The sequence below is a fragment of the Schistocerca cancellata genome, chromosome 11 (assembly GCF_023864275.1).
Source record: "Schistocerca cancellata isolate TAMUIC-IGC-003103 chromosome 11, iqSchCanc2.1, whole genome shotgun sequence".
NCBI classification, from domain to species: Eukaryota; Metazoa; Arthropoda; class Insecta; order Orthoptera; family Acrididae; genus Schistocerca; species Schistocerca cancellata.
Window position 1 is genome coordinate 28848128 of NC_064636.1, and position 18092 is coordinate 28866219.

The 18092-nt window shown below is 37.3% G+C and overlaps 1 protein-coding gene across 1 annotated transcript in view; it reads right to left on the reverse strand.

Annotated features, from left to right (window-relative positions):
* The window catches only part of LOC126108142 (zinc finger protein 665-like), a 138857-nt gene extending 125550 nt beyond the window's left edge, over positions 1–13307 (reverse strand). The window contains exons 1-2 of the mRNA XM_049913387.1: positions 13248–13307; positions 11133–11222 (exon numbers count right to left, since the gene is read on the reverse strand). Of these exons, the coding sequence (XP_049769344.1) occupies positions 11133–11204 (72 nt within the window). The 5' untranslated portion in view covers positions 11205–11222; positions 13248–13307. The remainder of the gene's footprint in view (positions 1–11132; positions 11223–13247) is intronic.
* Between the last annotated feature and the right edge of the window lie 4785 nt (positions 13308–18092).

Here is an 18092-nt window from a genome sequence, read left to right on the forward strand (position 1 = left end):
AAGAGCTCATAGCTCCTAATGTATGCATTTTAGAGCCTATGTTTACTGGGTATCTTTTCTTGTTTTGGTTCATACTATCATCTCAAAGTTGCCTAACATAGAATCTCAGCAGCAACAGTAATGGGACATCAGGGTTGCCACAGTTTCCCCAACAGAAATTCCTTGATTTCCAGGCAAGTTTTAGCAGTTTTCCCTGATAAATTTTGAGATCTCAAGGGTAAGTTAAGTCTTAAGTTCACAATCCGTCTTTGCAGCTATGGTAGAAGAAACAATAGTGCAAAGGAGGAAATATCTAAAAGCCTTTCAAGCAGAAGGCATTTCCTAGTGTGAGCAAAAATTTTAAGTATTACCATCGACATCTTTTGTAATGAAGTGTTTTTAGACAGAGAAAGCAAGCCAAATAGTATGTGTTTCATTACAACCACTGATATTTTATTTCAATAAAGCAAAACACATTTGGTGACAAGATTTAAAATACCATCACCAATTTCAGAAATATAGTCAGTTATTACCCACTGTATTATATCTATTATTTTAGAAGTATTGTGTGATTTTTCTTTCGAGAAATCTGTAAGTATAACATACAAACTACCAGTGACTGACAATTTTCTTCTTCTTGTCCATACTTGCTAACATATAACCTACTTTTGAGGTGGCAAAACGTACTAGACCAAATAAAATCTCTAAAAATGCCACACTGTACAACATACTCACCATGAGACAGTCACAATTCCTGAAATCCATGACCCATTATCCCTGGCCTGCTGAGAAGCACTGTAGTCCTGGGTCCATGGATAAACCATGAAAATCTGCTGCATTACACCACACACAAACAGACCCAACCTGCAGCAGATTGGTGAGACTACATCTGATAGGCAGGGCCTGCACATTAGTGGGAACCAAATGGCTTCGGATCAGCAGGCCCAACCCGTTAGATACCCACAGAAACAGCCTCTGGTTTTGGCCTGTCATGGAAATCCACCCTTGTGGCCAGCTATTCACAGGCCACAGACAGCATGGTGATGAAATGAGACCACAGTGATCAATCCATACAACATACCTTTTTCACACATTCTGAGAATCAATAATAATGAGCAACTCACCACAAAGATGATTGCTGAGCCGCAGACAGGCATGTAGAAAAGACAGCCATAGCTTTTGTCAGAAAACAAGACCACACACATCCAACAATCACTCAAACACAACTTGTGCACACAAGACTGCCATCTGGCCCCTGCATCTACAATCTCTGAGAATAAGAACCAAACAAAACAGTCATTATGCCGCCCTGCCTCTCATCCTCATTCCTCCCTGCCTCTCGTTGGCAGCTGCTAGGCTAGCAGCAAAAAGTTATGGCAACACTGACTGCAAGCCAAGGGGACTGGTAAGAATGGGAGAAGCAGTCGGAATGATGGAGTAAGAATGTGGCACACGTACTCAGCTGCACACAGTCAGAGACAATGCAGGATAGCTCAGTAAACAAACCATTTCATCTACTGAGACAAAAATTAGATTTTCCATTTTTTTTAATTTCCAACAGTGGAAAATCTACGATGGAATGTAACAATATTGATATTTCCAGAATTTTCCTGATGTGTTTGAAAATACCTGATATTCCCAATTTCCAGAATCTGTGGAAACTATACATGTTTTCCACGGGCACAGGTATCAAAGATGTTTGCTTACAACTTTGACCCATTTGCCGACCAGGATTCCTTACCGCAAATTGATACATTTATCCTTCTCCATTATCCCCAAAAGTTTGTATCCTTATCACAATCAGCTGGAATATACATACATATACATGTGCTGGCATGTTTAACTTGGAAGCTCTGTAGCCTCTGATGATTCTAGTTATGGGTTCTGTCTGCATTTTGTTCCTCAAGACACCCTCTGTATTCCTTTAAGTTTGTCAGTGTAATTTTGAAACACCCCATATAAGGGATTAATCTTACAGATACATGTGCTCAGACTATTTCATTTACTTAAATACAATACTTCATTCCACACAAAGTCTAGAATTTCTGGATTTTTGACTCGCATTACACTCAGTATTTCATCATTACAGCCAATACAGGGAAAACCTGGGTGCTGATGTACAGTTATATCGTTGTCCACCCCACCACATTCACCACAACTTTGCTGGAACGTATCACAGTTCATTTCCATAAAGACACACAACTTTCAAAACTACCTCGAGTCATATCCTTCTGTAGTACTTTTACTTTAGTGCTCACTGGTGGATCCAAGATTTTGGTTTGGAAGGAGCTTGACCCAGCTGAGAGTAGGCTTTACCACAGTAAACATTAAAAAGCACACAATTTTATATTGCTTATTTAAAGCATAGCAAGTCCCATCATACAACTTTTTGCAAATTCTTCGACACATTGTAGTATGCCAAACATCTCTCAATGATTATAAATGGCAGCCAAACCATTCAACCAGTCTTCAGTCATTGTCACACAAAAGTACAATTATATTAGTTCAACCGAAGAAAAGCTGCACTTCACCCTACAAGTGGATACTGGTTATACAGCAAGAATTTATAAAGGAATTTTTACATTTGGAAAAAACTCCTTTGTCTATTGACATGTGTCTGCTGCTGTTTGGGGGAGATGTTTCCTGCCTCTCCGAAGCTCCTTCTCAAGAGGTGTTTCTTCACACAGGCGTGCGCACGCACGCACGCACAATTTGTAGGTTGACTTTCAACTACCATCATACTGTTAACACTAGATAAGCTGCAGGCCTTCGTGATAGTGAGGTTCAGTTTATGTTCTGCAGAATGCATGTAAGTCACTAGTGGTTGGACCTGCTTTATTTGGTACTGTGTGCCACTGAAATTTCCAGACATCTTGGCACATTATCAACTTGCAGGCCAACTTTGTTTAAGTTCTGAATGGTTTCACTGCTCAACCTAATGTCCCAAGTCAATATGCAATAGCATTTATTGCACTACTTTGCAGTACAGCTCAGAGCTTTGGAGCCGATGGCAGTGACAGAAACAGCAACTTGTGACTCATTCGCATCTGTTGCTAGCCTAGCAGTGGGAAGCGGTACCCCGTGTCAATTTAAGTGACAGAATATTCAAGCCCATAAGAATCTAAATAAACTATATTAAATATTATTTAATATTGTTCAAAGTCTATATAATGCCTTTTGTTATTCAAGAGACTATGGTATAAACATTTCAGCCATCTGTCAGTTTCAGAGTTAGAGGAAATTAACTAAAACACCTCAAACCGACACTTAGACTGAAAAACTCAGTTAGGAATAACAACTGTGTCTTTTAGAATCATTTGAAATCATTACTGGAGTTACAAAATGTCAGATAATTTGTTTGGATTTTCATATTAAAAATGTCAACTACTTCACATTTTTGTAATACAAAAATCAGACAAAATTATTATTTGTGTCTAATATTGTTGCAGGAGTAAAAGAGTGAGTGAGAGTGTGTATGTGGGACATGTGTTAAATTTCAAGATTAAATTTATGTAATATGTTAAGTAAACATAGCATGGGAAAGATGTTTGTGCCCACCTTGCAGATGACGTATGTCTAAGTTTACTAGCTTTTGTAAGGAGGCAGCCAGAATAACAGTTGAAATTAAAATCATATTCTAAATTTATTTCAAGATTAATTTTCTTTTCATTTGGTTTTATTAAATCTTATATTAGTATTCACATGTTGTAATGACATAAATGCACCTGAATAATGATTGGCTCAGGCCACTTTTAGCACGAGAAAGAACTCTAAGGATTGTTTTGATTGGCTGGTCATTTTGAACAACCAATCAAAGTTAAGCAGTTCCCGCACACTGCTAAGTAGTATACTGGGAGAGAAGCAGATTGAACAGGAGTTTGCTGGTTAACTATCGGACGTGCAGGTCATGTTGGACATGTCCATCTACATTATGAGTAAAATGAAGAAGCTACTGGTTTTTTGCGTCCGGATTGTATTGCCATGAAGGCAGTTGCATTTATGGACAGATTGTGAAAATCTGAGCTTTTTGAAGTGATCTGCTGGATAGATAAACATGTGTCAACTTTCAGCTTTGTAGAATTCCACGTTGCATGTTTCATACCTGTTTATGGAACAGATGGTGAGCAGTTTCTTGAATAGAAATCCAATGAAAAGGACCAAATGTGAAACTCATGTAATAATTTGGATTGGACTTAAGTACATTCCTGGCCGCCTTGGGTGTTTACTGGGTTGTATGAACTTTGAGCTGAGAACAGTAATATTATTCATTAATCAAATACAGGATGGCAAGTGTAATTTTGAACCTAAAGAAATAAAAGAACTTCTTGTAGAATTTTGTCATTTTTTTTTTTTAAGAGATGAAGCAGTCACACTCCACCCGAAAATTGCGTTATAAGATATTACTTTATAGCTTGCCGCCAGAGTTTACACAGACTTTGCAAATGTAAGTAATGACTGTGTTTTTCTTCAATGCTGCTTTTAGCATCGTCTGAACAGTATCTGCGTATGCAGAGAAACAGGCTGGTGATCTGGCGCCATACTGAGGTAGGTGGACTTTTGTAGTGAACAGTATGACGAGAGACAGTGATCAAACATTTACGTAACTAAGCCCGCCCTGCCACAAAAACAGCAACAGTGAAGTCAGTTGCAGACAGAAAGCATATGAACTCTTGTTTCGTCACTAAGGACAGCACATTACTTTGCTGGTTTGACTCTGTTGAGAACGTTTCTCATTATGACAAAAAGGCAACGATCAATATTCTGGACTGGTTTGCTCAGATAAGTAGCATTTTTTGGCATTGTTTCTTAATGCAAAATTTCAAAAATTTTCCGAGATTTTCCTTGGTCGATTTCATCACTTAATGCAAAATCATATGCATATTTTCTCAACAGCATAGCACAATCACCTTTACTGCAGAAATCAGACACACAAATTGATTTAATCATTTGTCATATCTCAGTTTCAATTAAAATATTGACTGTCTTTTCAAGGTTTTCACATTAATTTCTGAAATATGTACTCTTTAACACTTGCCATGTTGTGGTATTCAGTAGTAGAATGGTTTCTGAAGATATTTAGTGCTTTTGTACACTCTAAGAAAAAAAACAATGAATTATGCAAATTATTCACAAATTGGTATTTTTTACAGGTATTTATGGAAAATGAAAAACTGTAAACTTTGGCAGCAACTGGATGAACTTGTGATGATGCAGCTTAGTTTCACAGATTCCGGAAAGGACAGTGAACAGGGGCATGTCGATAACAGGGCACGGAGTATTTGCCAATTTCATTTCATGTACTCAGTTGGGCAATAACTATACTTTAAAGACAGGTGCATTTACAGTATATGCAGCTATCAGCAATTGAGAGAGGACATGCAGTTGGAATAATCGATGAACTGCTTGAAACTTAAATAGGAGCAATGTCACTATTCGGCGATGTTGGTGGGATGGATGAACCATGGCGGAACACAGAGTCAAGAAGAAAGCAGTCGACCTAGATAGACAATAGAATGTGAGGACAAACAATCGGAGACACATTAAGAGCCCCAGATTCAACAGTATCATCAATCCAACATGCAACTGGTGCTTCAAAACTGACCATGATGACCACTAATAGGTGGCTCACAGAAGGGGACTGAGCTCACAGTGCTCCTTCCTCTGACTACTGACGACTGTACACTAACAAACCCATCTGAATTTGTGTCTGACACAAGGTGAGAGTTTCTACTGCTTGTCTTCATGCTTGGCAAAACCCCACCTTGACCAGCAAAGTCGCCAGGTCTCTCACCAATTGAGAATGATTGGGCCATTATTGGCAGGGCCCCCCAACCAGCTCTGGATTTTGACACTCTTCCACACCAGCTACACAAAATTTGGCATGATATCCCTCAGGAGAATGTCCAACAACTCTGTCAAAGCAAAGCTATATAACTGCTTGCATAAGGGCCAGAGGTGAATCAATGCATTATTGACCTGCTTAATTCTCTTACTCTCTCTCTTGAATAAATCATTCAATTTCTCTTATGTTGTAATCATTTGCTTTCCTGTAGACCACATTCACTGACTTCTGTCCCATACAAGTAATTAATTTGTGATCCATCATTTTTTAAGTTACTAAAGACCCCATAGCCACAGAATGCTTGCCCCCACAATCTGAACTGGAAACAGAACACAAAGCAAACATTATGCACCATTCTGTTATTGGCTATAGGATAGCCAAGCACATTCCTTTAGACAGTCATTGGAACTTTGTTTTGTCCACCCTCTGCTCTGGGTATTCTTAATTACATGCCACTTCTGACACCTGTGAGAAGTTCATACTCTTCCTCGTCACCGAGTACTTTCCTGTTACATAAGAAATAGCAAAACTATTTTCAGTGAACATAGTTTATATACTAGACACTCCCAATAGTACTGGTTCAGGCTCTAACAACAGGAAACAAAAGCAATAACTTTTACATGAAATAGAAAATCATACATAATCCAAACAATTTACCAACAGCTAGACAACTCTTTGGAACTACTCAACAAGGTTATTTAAAAATTAGCAATAATCATTTAAGGAGTCAAGATAATACTCATCAATCAATACAAACATTTTTTCTATTATGTGACCAACTTCAAAACTGTTAAAAAATCAGCTATTTCCTAAAAATTTACATATCAGCTAAACTACTTGACCAAAATGTATGTAACAGCTCAATTTTTCATGATTTTGGTGACGCTCTCATAGTAAAGGTTGGTCTTATTGATTAATACTTTAATCTGTAAGAGATTCTGACCAATTTTAGGTAAATAATGTGGTATAAAACTAAGAAATTCATGGCAATGACAGGCAGGCAAAGTATTAAAACCAAACAAACACAATAATTGATTTCATATTACTTCACACTGTCCCTTGCAGGGCAGGCAAGGAGAACTGAGTGCCCCGATTAACCTCCACAGCCACCCATAGCACACTGATCAAAAGATCAATGAACTCAACTAAGTAAAATGTCACAAACTCCACTAGTCACAATTATATGAATTCCAGTGACATACATACAAAATAATCCAGAAGGATGCATCCAATGAGCTTGAGTCGACAAGTCACTGACATTGTTTCGAGGTAATATTGGTTCACTCAATTCATCCTCTTTTCTTCCTTTACAGTAAAACAATGAACCAAGAACTCACTGTTTGTGTGCTGTCATTTTTTTCTAAATATGACTAAAATGAAAGGACACCGTGACAACAGTTATTGTCAACAACTCAATACCTCATTCTTTTATGTTCGATTCATCAAACCATACATCAAAGGCCTAAGTGTCCCGCAGTGCAACACGTGCACTCACAACCTGGCCACTTGTATCTCAAGTACCATGTGTAACCCCATCACTGTTGAGTGGGTGTCAATGGTAGTAGGGCATAGGTATAGCTGCTCCACAAATGAGTGGCATATTGATTAAAAACTCTTATGTAAATAGCTTCTTACAGAAATTGAAAATTTTGAACATACTATACCTAAGTACACTATGTCAGGGTAAGTGATGAAAATTGTATTGTAGGTAGTATAGAACTAAGAAAGCAGGATAATATCAAGCTTGATTTGAGATCTGTCAGGTGAGGACCCAGATGCTTTTTGAGGTGGGGGCTTTGGGCTTCAGCGCTTTAGCCTCCCTCTGGATCTGCTACTGCCTCTTCTGAAGGATAAACCTAGACCTAAATTCTAATGAGAGCATTAAGCAGCCATGATTTCTGCGCATCTTACTACAGCATCATAAGATTAATCACTTCCATGAATAGTTTTTGGTTAGGTGTTTACTGAGATACATTTTGAGCAATGTATAGTCAGCCACATCTAGTTTAACTATAGTGAACATAAAATTTTGCAAATGTTCAGTGAAGACATACCTGAAAATTAATTAGGGTCCTGTACTTCCGCTTTCTCTCTGTACTATTTTCAGTCGGATAATTCACGTTTGTCATTTGGTGCCATTTCACATACAACTTGTCTTGAAATGTTGGTATAGCCATTGCACTTTACAAAGTTTTGAGTTATAAGAAACACGTACTGTTGCACAATGGAAATAGGGCACAAGCAAAAGTGGTGGGTAATTGTGTTTCTCTGATTATTTCAAAAAAAAAATCATAAGGGAAGACTAAACACCCAAACACTAGATGTTATGTATCAAAAACATTTTCAGCCACTCACTCAGATTTATGGTAGACAGACCATTCATACAAATAAATGCACTTAATATGGGCAGGATAATTCTCACATTGAGTTCATAAAAACAAGGAATGCAGATATTCAAACTATAAAAATTGAACATGGGAGGATATTTATCATTATACAATTTTTCTTGGGCTATTCTTATATTGGATGTGGAGTCCCACTTAGCTTGATGTTTACTTACTTTGTTAGGTAGTTGATGTGCACAGGGAAACAGCCTGGGCCTAGTTGTGGAAATCAACATTGTCTGTCAAGATCTCATCTGCACTGTTACTGTTAGTAAGGAAGCTTCCAACTTGAGTGATTTAAGGTACGTGATATATTTCATAGTATGACCAAAAGGCTTGTTTCAACTCAGCTCAAAAGAAGTGAATACAGATATAGCTCTTTAACAAAGGTGTAGATATTTTCAAAAAAGACTCAGCTCAGAGAATTTCTGAGAAAATACTGAATGTGTCACAGGTTGACCTATCATTAATTTTAGTCTGATTCCTTACACGTTATTAGTGATATTTTGGTGCCAAATCTGCATTGTTTACGTTACAGATGTTACACTACATGATTGATGTCAGTGGGAATATTAGCATTGCACATAATATGATAGCAGTACACTTACAAATGGCTAAAAATTTTGTAGTTAAAAATTTAACAGACCGCCATCTATAATTTCACACTTCCAGACATCGGCAACTGGACTTTTGTTTAATTGTACAACACCTGCAAATCTAGTAGACCAAGCTTTCAAACCCATATGAAAAATGACTAGTATTTAGCACTAACAACAACAAAAATAATCACTTTCCAGACAGTTGCTATGGAAAATGAAATTTTCCAAATGCAATTACCAATATAGATGAAAAGTGCAACAAGAAAATGTTTTGCTGACAGTGGTAGCAGTTGCTATAATTATAAAAACCAATATCCAATTTGAACACCATCTCAGATGACAATTTTAGATTAATCTTCATTGTGAGTGAGAGCAGGAAAAAAGTAACGAGGGTGATGTTTGGGCTTCCATCATTCAGTAGTAACATCTACCTACTTACAGATTATCCCATTAAACCCTTTCAAGGTAACAGTTTTCACAAGGGGAGAAAATACACAACTGCCTCATTTTCAAGAATGGAAACTGCCACATATGCATTCAGTCGTACAACTTCCAAATGGAGGCTACCAAAAGTCATGTGAACCACTTTTGTAGCAGTGGAGAGAATGGTTGAATGTATCTGCTTACTAGACACACACACTGACTGAAAACGTTTTATTAACTTCAGAAATGTTTGTAGCTTTCATTGAATATAAAATCTAAATAGATCTTGAGAGGAATTCAAATTGTTCAGGCCATCAAATGACATGTCATGCAGTCTTTCAGTAGCTTTTGGGGGTACAATAATAAAATTAATCAGTATTCAAATCTTCAGAACTGATTTTCATCTGTTCAAGAAATTACAATTTTATAATATCAGTATTTTAAGCTGAGTTTAGGGCACTTATCAAATTCAAATATGGTTATTTCTGAAGGTATTTTATGGGAAAAATTGAATGTATCCACCCCATCGATCTGAAATCACCCACAGCATTATCAAAATGGTTGTCAAGAACCTCTGCCAAAAAACTAATGGTCTAAAATGAATGCCACACTAAGGATTAGTGTTACTCTCATGGTACCCCATTTCTTGGCAGTTCTAGTTCACTATCAAAATTAGCCTTCAAGTTAATCTACAACTCTGACTACACTACATATCAGACTTTCACGACAAAAAAGTTTAATTCCAAAATACAATACAAAACCAAATAAATACACACACACACACACCGACACACACACACACACACACACACCGACACACACACACACACACACACCGACACACACACACACACACACACACACACACCGACACACACACACACACACCCCGACACACACACACACACACACACACCCCGACACACACACACACACACACACACACCCCGACACACACACACACACACACCCCGACACACACACACACACACACACACACACCCCGACACACACACACACACACACACACACACACACACACACACACACACACACCCCGACACACACACACACACACACACACACACACACACACACTATAATGAAACATGTTTATTCATATTCACAAACAGATTCAATAACTAACTATCCTCCTGCACTTTGACAAAGCTGGATGCTAATACAAACATGATACATGAGATTTCATGCCCATGTAAAAGCAGCTTTATTATTTGTGTCATTAACCACACTGGTTTTCTGTAATTTTATTGCAATTTTACAATTATCATTTATGACAGTGCAGTAAATGGTGATAAAGAACAAACATGTCACTTTTTTATGTTGTTGCCAACTGTGTTCTTCCACATATCTGAGGATGGTTAGAACATTGAAACTGGTAATATGGAACTTTTAATTTGTTTTTCATTGTAATCAAGACCAAAAACTTAACAACACTTCTAATATTCATAAAGAAACCACAATCCCTTTACAATGCTATGGATAAAATTTAATGTGCACTAACCGAGTTTGTTTTATTTTTATGTTTAACTACATTGCTAATATTTGCTACAATATCTCCTCTGTATGTTGTATATTAAAGTTAACACTTAGAGGAACAACTTTAATGCAAACTTATCAAAGCTCCTGAGTGATTATTTAATGTTAATCTTTGACAATTATTAAACATTAAATTTAAACTCTCTCCTCCATCCCTTGTGTCATTTACCATGCACCATATTTTATGCAGTGTTGTGCACTGTTGCATTTAAAATTGACAGGTTATCAGATTTTTTTAATTAGACTGACTTACTTCTACTTCTAGCATCATGACAATTTTCGATTATTCACATACCACATCACAAACACAGATTAAAGAAACAATGGTAAAAAACAGAAGCCACTTACCACAAATTCTGGATCAGTACATACTTCATTTGTTCCCTCTTTTCCAATCCAAACAGGTTTGTTGTAGTCCATTACTGCACTTTTAAGTTCCTGAAAACCAAGGCATTGGATAGAAACGATCATATTCTGATTCCAATTTTACTATGAGATACAGTTTAAATAGGATATTTCAGTCCACTAGCGGCGACCGGAAACGACAGCCACTACAATGACAAGTTAAACATTAACTGAAGAACAAAGAAATGCCAATGACAAGTACGTTGATTTACAATTTTCAGTTTATAAAGAATAGACTTTGCATTTCTCAGTCACGAATTCTGCACTTAAAGTCCTTAATTTCTAGACCCACATGTAATTCCTCATTTTGTTCACTGCGATATCTAGTTTCAGGCTGACAGGCACAACATGAAACGCTACTACCCCTAGTGACTGTTCACCAGGTTGTTAACCACGCTTTTATAGCATTAAATGTGCGTTCATAGCTGCAACCCCCGGTTAAAGTAACGGCATGATAGAAAGAGGCTGAGATGAACTTACAGTACCGGCAACAGGTCGACAGAAGCGTCCGATCCCACGCGTCGGCTTTGACCCGTGACGTAAAGGTGTGTGTGACGTCATGACGGCGCGGAGTTTGGTTTGAGTATGGCTGTCTCCAGTTCTGTTTTATCTTATTTTATTTACTTTTCTGATCTGTTCGTTCTATCTTGTGAGATTTTTTTATTTAAAAACACTTATTATTTTAATTATGTTTCCTCGAATTTCTGTTTTAGTTTATTATATTTATCTTTCTGATCTGTTCGTTCTATCCCGTGAGATTTTTTTTTTTTTTTAAAAGACAAAAAACACTAATCAGCTACTGAAGCATCTTTATCTTCTATGGGTTGCAGGGGTTACGACCCCTGGGGAGGTGGGTGGGTATTCATGCATGGCTGTCTTCACGTACACGTTGTAGCTACGCATGGCGTCTAAATTTGTTTATATTTAGTTTGCCCCCCACCCAAAACACCCCATTTCCCGCGCTTGTCCCGTTAGTGTCATTAGGCTTCTTGTGGAAAGTGTGTGTGTTTGTTTTTGTTTCCGCCATATTTGTGACGTCATGGGTCAAAGCAGACGGGTGGGATCGGACGCTTCCGTATTTCCCGGCAACTTCTGCGTTACATGCTCATGCTGGCAATTAGTTAACTGTTATAGCCAAAAGCACTCCCAATAAGTATCACTGAATCTATGTTTTTCTTCGGCCGGAGGTATAGGTAAAAGCGCACTTACGGTGTCACCTGCTATTGTGTTGCGTGCTGATGTTGGCAACAACTCACGTAATGAGTCATGGGAACTCAATATGATGAATAATTAATCTATTGTCGGCGGAAAATGATAGTTCATTCGTAATATTCTGATTCACACACAAAGTAGACTAGAATTTTCTCTGCGGGGCTAAGACTTTAATCACATAATATAAATTTTCGGCAACATCGGAAATAAGACATACAAGTTATTGCAATGACGAACATACATAATGCTACATTTGCAACTATACTTTCGCGTTCAGATTCGCGGATTCAGGCTGCAACAGAAACTAGGACTCTATTACGCTAATTGTTTCTGTAAGCACACACTCCGGATTTTCAAAGCATGGTGGAACTGCTGCAATACATAAATTAAGCAGCTTATTTTACGAAGTTATATATGAATTCCTATAGAGATTTTATACGAAATGAAAATAGCAAGCACTTAAAGTTATATACTTGCACGCAGACCCTGTATTTTTCATAAATGGATGTATATTACACTAAGCATGAAATACTCGTCGGAAAATTACGTGCGTGTGACACGAACCTAAAACTTATACCCTCAGAAAATACGCAATTCACATGCTGTCCCAATCCATCATTAAAATCGCCAAGGGTGAACAACTGTTTATATTTAGAATGAAAACACTGGTGTGTCTGCTCAATATCATTAAAATAGTACAACGTTCTCGCAGTTGCCACACAATTACAAGACAATTACAAACTGATTCATAAGCTCAAGCAAACGATAATAGTGTTGAAACGTGGAGGGAGCTTAATGCCAAAACAATTTTTCGTCTCTCCTAACATATTTTTGCTCATTTATTACCTGAATACCATAATTAACATGTTCCTCTGAAACACAACACTTATACTGCTTGTCTGCTACTCAGGCATAGCATTTAGTTCTGAGAAATTAAGCTGTGGAAGAGTGAACCACTGCTCCGTTTTTGCAATATCTATGGAATGAGCATTCAAATTCCGAGAACAGAATTTTTGTCATCAACAAACATTTGCTATGTTTGCATGCGACACAGTTTCTGAGAGACAAAAACTAAATTTCGAAATCCGTTTACCATTGTTGTACATATTGCAGTGTGATTTGATATTCTGGTTCGGTTAATATCTGATTCTCGATCGTCATTTGTTTTACACAAATTGCCTCTGAATATCAGCTGTTTGGATTCACTGGGCCATACGGTTATTCTGGAGTAACCGTTATCACAGTTCCAGTTATTCTTTGATAACCGTTATCGTTAACGGTTATTAATAACTGCCAAGTTATTTTTCGCTAGGGAATACCGAATACTCCGAGGGGCTACAGTTAAATGACGACATAGTTGGAATCCATCAGTTTAGTTATCAGTATAACTGCGAGTAGTGTGAAATGGCAGGAATGTCGTATGAATCGTGTCATAACCTTAGCTTATTAACTCCGGGTACATTTTAGTTGATGTTAGAACGATTATTAGTGTTTCATATTATATGTTTGTAGGGTATCGGTCGCTATCTATCTATAATATAAAAATGAATCGCAAAATGTGTTGGTAAGCGCATAACTCAACAACGCCTCGACCAATTTGGCCAAATCTTTTTTTAAAATGTTCGTTGAAGTTCAAGGATGGTTTTTACGGCGAGAAAAATTAGAATTATTGCTGGAAAAACCCTAAAAATAGCCCTTTTCTTTTTCCTATACAAATGATTTGTAACTAAAACGTAGTCAATTTGAGCTTTATTGCTATGGTATAAAGTTCATATTAAATTACAAGCTATATTCTGAAATGCCAAAATATTATACCTGGAATCAATCCTCAAGGAGATTTATACGACGGAAACAAGGAAAACCAGTTCCAGGATATACAGATGTATATTCCACCGATGCGATTGGCCGGATTTATTCAGTACATCCAAGCAATGATGAATGTTTTTATTTACGACTGCTATTAGTCAATGTACGTGGCCCAACATCATTCCAACAGTTACGAATTGTTCATGGTGAATTGTGTGGATCCTACAGAGAAGCCTGTCAACGTTTGCAATTGCTTGAAAATGACGCTCATTGGGAGCAAACTCTCAATGATGCTGTAATATCATCACACGCTCATCAAATACGAACGTTGTTTTCTATAATCATATCTACATGCTTCCCATCAAACCCAATTGATTTGTGGATCAAGTACAAAGATTATATGTGTGATGATATTTTGTATCAAATACGGAATAGAATGGGAAATCCAAATATACAAATCAGTGAAGAAATTTACAATGAAGCATTGATTTCAATTGAGGACATGTGCTTGATAATGTCAAACAAACTATTAATTCAATTAGGCCTGACCGCGCCCAATCGTCCAATGCATGACGCTTTTAACCAAGAGTTGCATCGAGAAAAACTGTATGATCTCAACGCTTTGAAAGAATTAATTCAAACAAATCTTCCACTGTTAAATGAACAACAGAAGTATGTATTTGAAACTCTTATGAAAGTAACAAATGATGAAACTGGAGGGATTTACTTCTTAGATGCACCTGGTGGTACAGGAAAAACTTTTTTGATTTCATTAATATTAGCAACAATTCGCTCACAAAATAAAATTGCACTTGCACTCGCTTCGTCGGGAATCGCAGCAACTTTGCTTGAAGGTGGTCGAACAGCCCATTCAGCACTAAAATTGCCATTAAATATGCAAAGCAATGAAACTCCAACCTGCAACGTTTCGAAGAACTCTGCAATGGCAAAGGTTTTGCAGCAATGTAAATTGATTGTTTGGGATGAATGCACGATGGCACATAAAAAATCTTTGGAGGCTTTAGACAGAACCTTAAAAGATCTACAGAGCAATAATAACCGATTTGGTGGTGCAATGATTTTATTAGCAGGAGATTTTCGTCAAACATTGCCAGTGATTCCACGATCAACGCCAGCTGATGAACTCAATGCATGTCTAAAGTCCTCCAATTTGTGGAAACATGTCAAAGTACTTCATTTAAGCAAGAATATGCGTGTCGAGTTGCAAAATGACCAATCTGGAAACATATTCTCTAAACAACAAATTGACATTGGTAATGGCAAATTTCCTATAGACATGTTGACTGGCTGCATTAACTTTCCTCAAAGTTTTTGTCAGTTAACTCGTTCAAAAGATGAACTTATTCAGAAGGTGTTTCCAGATGTTTCTCAAAATTACAGAAACCATTATTGGTTGAGCGAACGAGCTATACTGGCTGCAAAAAACATAGATGTAAATGAATTAAATTTCAAAATTCAAGAACAAATTACAGGCGAATTGAGGATATATAAATCAGTTGATTCGGCTACTAATCAAGATGATGTAGTCAACTATCCACCGGAATTTTTAAACTCGCTGGATTTGCCAGGATTGCCACCTCACAATCTTCAATTAAAGGTTGGATCGGTGGTTATAATGTTGCGAAATATCAACCAACCGCGTCTTTGCAACGGTACACGGTTAGCGATAAAAAAATTAGTAAACAATGTGATAGAAGCAACTATACTCAAAGGAAAGTATAAAGGAGAAGATGTTCTCATACCGCGCATCCCAATGATTCCGACTGATGTGCCATTTGAGTTTAAACGACTACAGTTTCCAGTGCGGCTTGCTTTTGCTATGACTATAAACAAGTCCCAGGGGCAATCATTAAGTGTTTGTGGTATTAATCTAGAAAACCCATGTTTCTCACATGGTCAATTGTATGTTGCCTGTTCCCGTGTTGGAAAACCATCAGATTTGTTTATCTATGCGCCAGGTAATCGAACAAAAAACATCGTATACCACAAAGCACTACAATGATAATAATAATAATTATGATTCACATGATTAACAATAAAGCGATTACTTACTTTTAAATCCTTATATATGTTTTATTTAATTATTTTTTATTCACAACGCCCTATCACCAGGGTGACGGTTCTGTTCAGGAGAATTTTTTTAAATACGTAGGCAAAAAAACTGCCATATTACAAATCTTTTTGACAGGACGAAGTCTGTCGGGTCAGCTAGTTAGAAATATTATCTTCGCAGATGCATCAGAAAGTACGCGGAACTTCGCCACAGCACTGTTTAAGTAAAATGTTAACAACGTGCGTTTTTAAGTATGAAGTAATATGTAAACTGAGTACTGTAGGTTAAATTCGAAGCGTAATTTCTTGTGCTGCTCACATAATAGAATAAAGTGTACAGCCTTGTAATACAACAAAAAATATACGTAATGTGACAGATTCGTTTACTCCTGTGCTGTAAAAGGTAGTCCTATGGGGGAAAGTGTGAGTACACTAATCCAAGTTTTATGTCAGATTTGGAAACTGCTCGATTTCTCCAGCTACAGCATGTTTATAACATATGAAGACACCAGATCGAAAAGGTTGACAGTGTTACATTTCTAGGACTACAACTCGATAATAAATTCACGTGGGAAGGGCATACCACATTTTTTCATTCTATTTTTTCATAAGGGAGCATATTCTGTGGTAACCTATCAAACGTAGCAAAAGTTTTTCGCATGTAAAAGCGCGTAATAAAAATCGTTTGTGGTATAAATTCAAGAACATCATGTAGGAACCTGTTCAAGGAACTTTGTATTCTAACCACTGCTTCCTAGTATATTTATTCCTTAATGAAATTTGTTACAAGTATTTCAACCAATAGCTCAATACATAATATCAGTACTAGAAATGGGAACAGCAATCCACATAAAGACCTAAAATCACTTACCTTGGTCAAAAGGGGTCCAATATTCAGGAACATGCATTTTCAATAAACTGCCAGCAAGTCAGGAACCATTAAAAACTTGGTTTCAGATAAAGCACGATTTACAGTGTGTTTGAAAGACTATTTGATACAGAAGTATCTGATTCCACCCGTCATCAATATGCCGGAAATGGCTGTTTTAAGTGTGTCTATGACGTCACTACATACACATGGCAACAAACACGAAGATACATATAAATAATACAATAACATTTCCCACCAAAAATACAATCAAACCAACAGGACAACTGCGGGAAGTTGGGGATTTTAGGGTGAGGACAAGCTAGTAAAAAAAACACACCATGATCCCAAAACACAAAATGAAGAACAAAAAGAAAAAAAATACAGCATTCTGCTACACCAACAAAAATCTGCAGGAATCGGACACTTCCCTTCAACAATCTAGGTCAACCATAGGTGACCATACCAAAACACCAATACCCACAACTAAAAGTACGAAAATGGGAATCGGAGATTTCCCTTGACCTACTTAGGTCAACCTCAGATGACGATACTAAAACATCAACACACATAACTATGAAAATCGAAATCGGTCATTTCCGGTGACCTATATAGGTCCACCACAGCTACTGATGCCAAAAAACCAAAACCTACAACTGCGAAAAATAAAACCACAATCCCAAAAGTCCACAAATCAATCATCCCTACATAAATTAAATCACATTCAATACTCCATGAATTCACAAAACATCACAGCTAGAAAAAAAATTAATTACCACCAGCAAATTCCGGCACTGCAAACTAGATCGGCAGCCCCCCCCCCCTCCCCACCGACACACACACAAATACCAATCATAAACACCGTGCCGTAATGACATTCACACACCACAACACATTTATGTCGAAGCAGATGGGTGGAATCAGACGCTTCCATTGACCCCTCC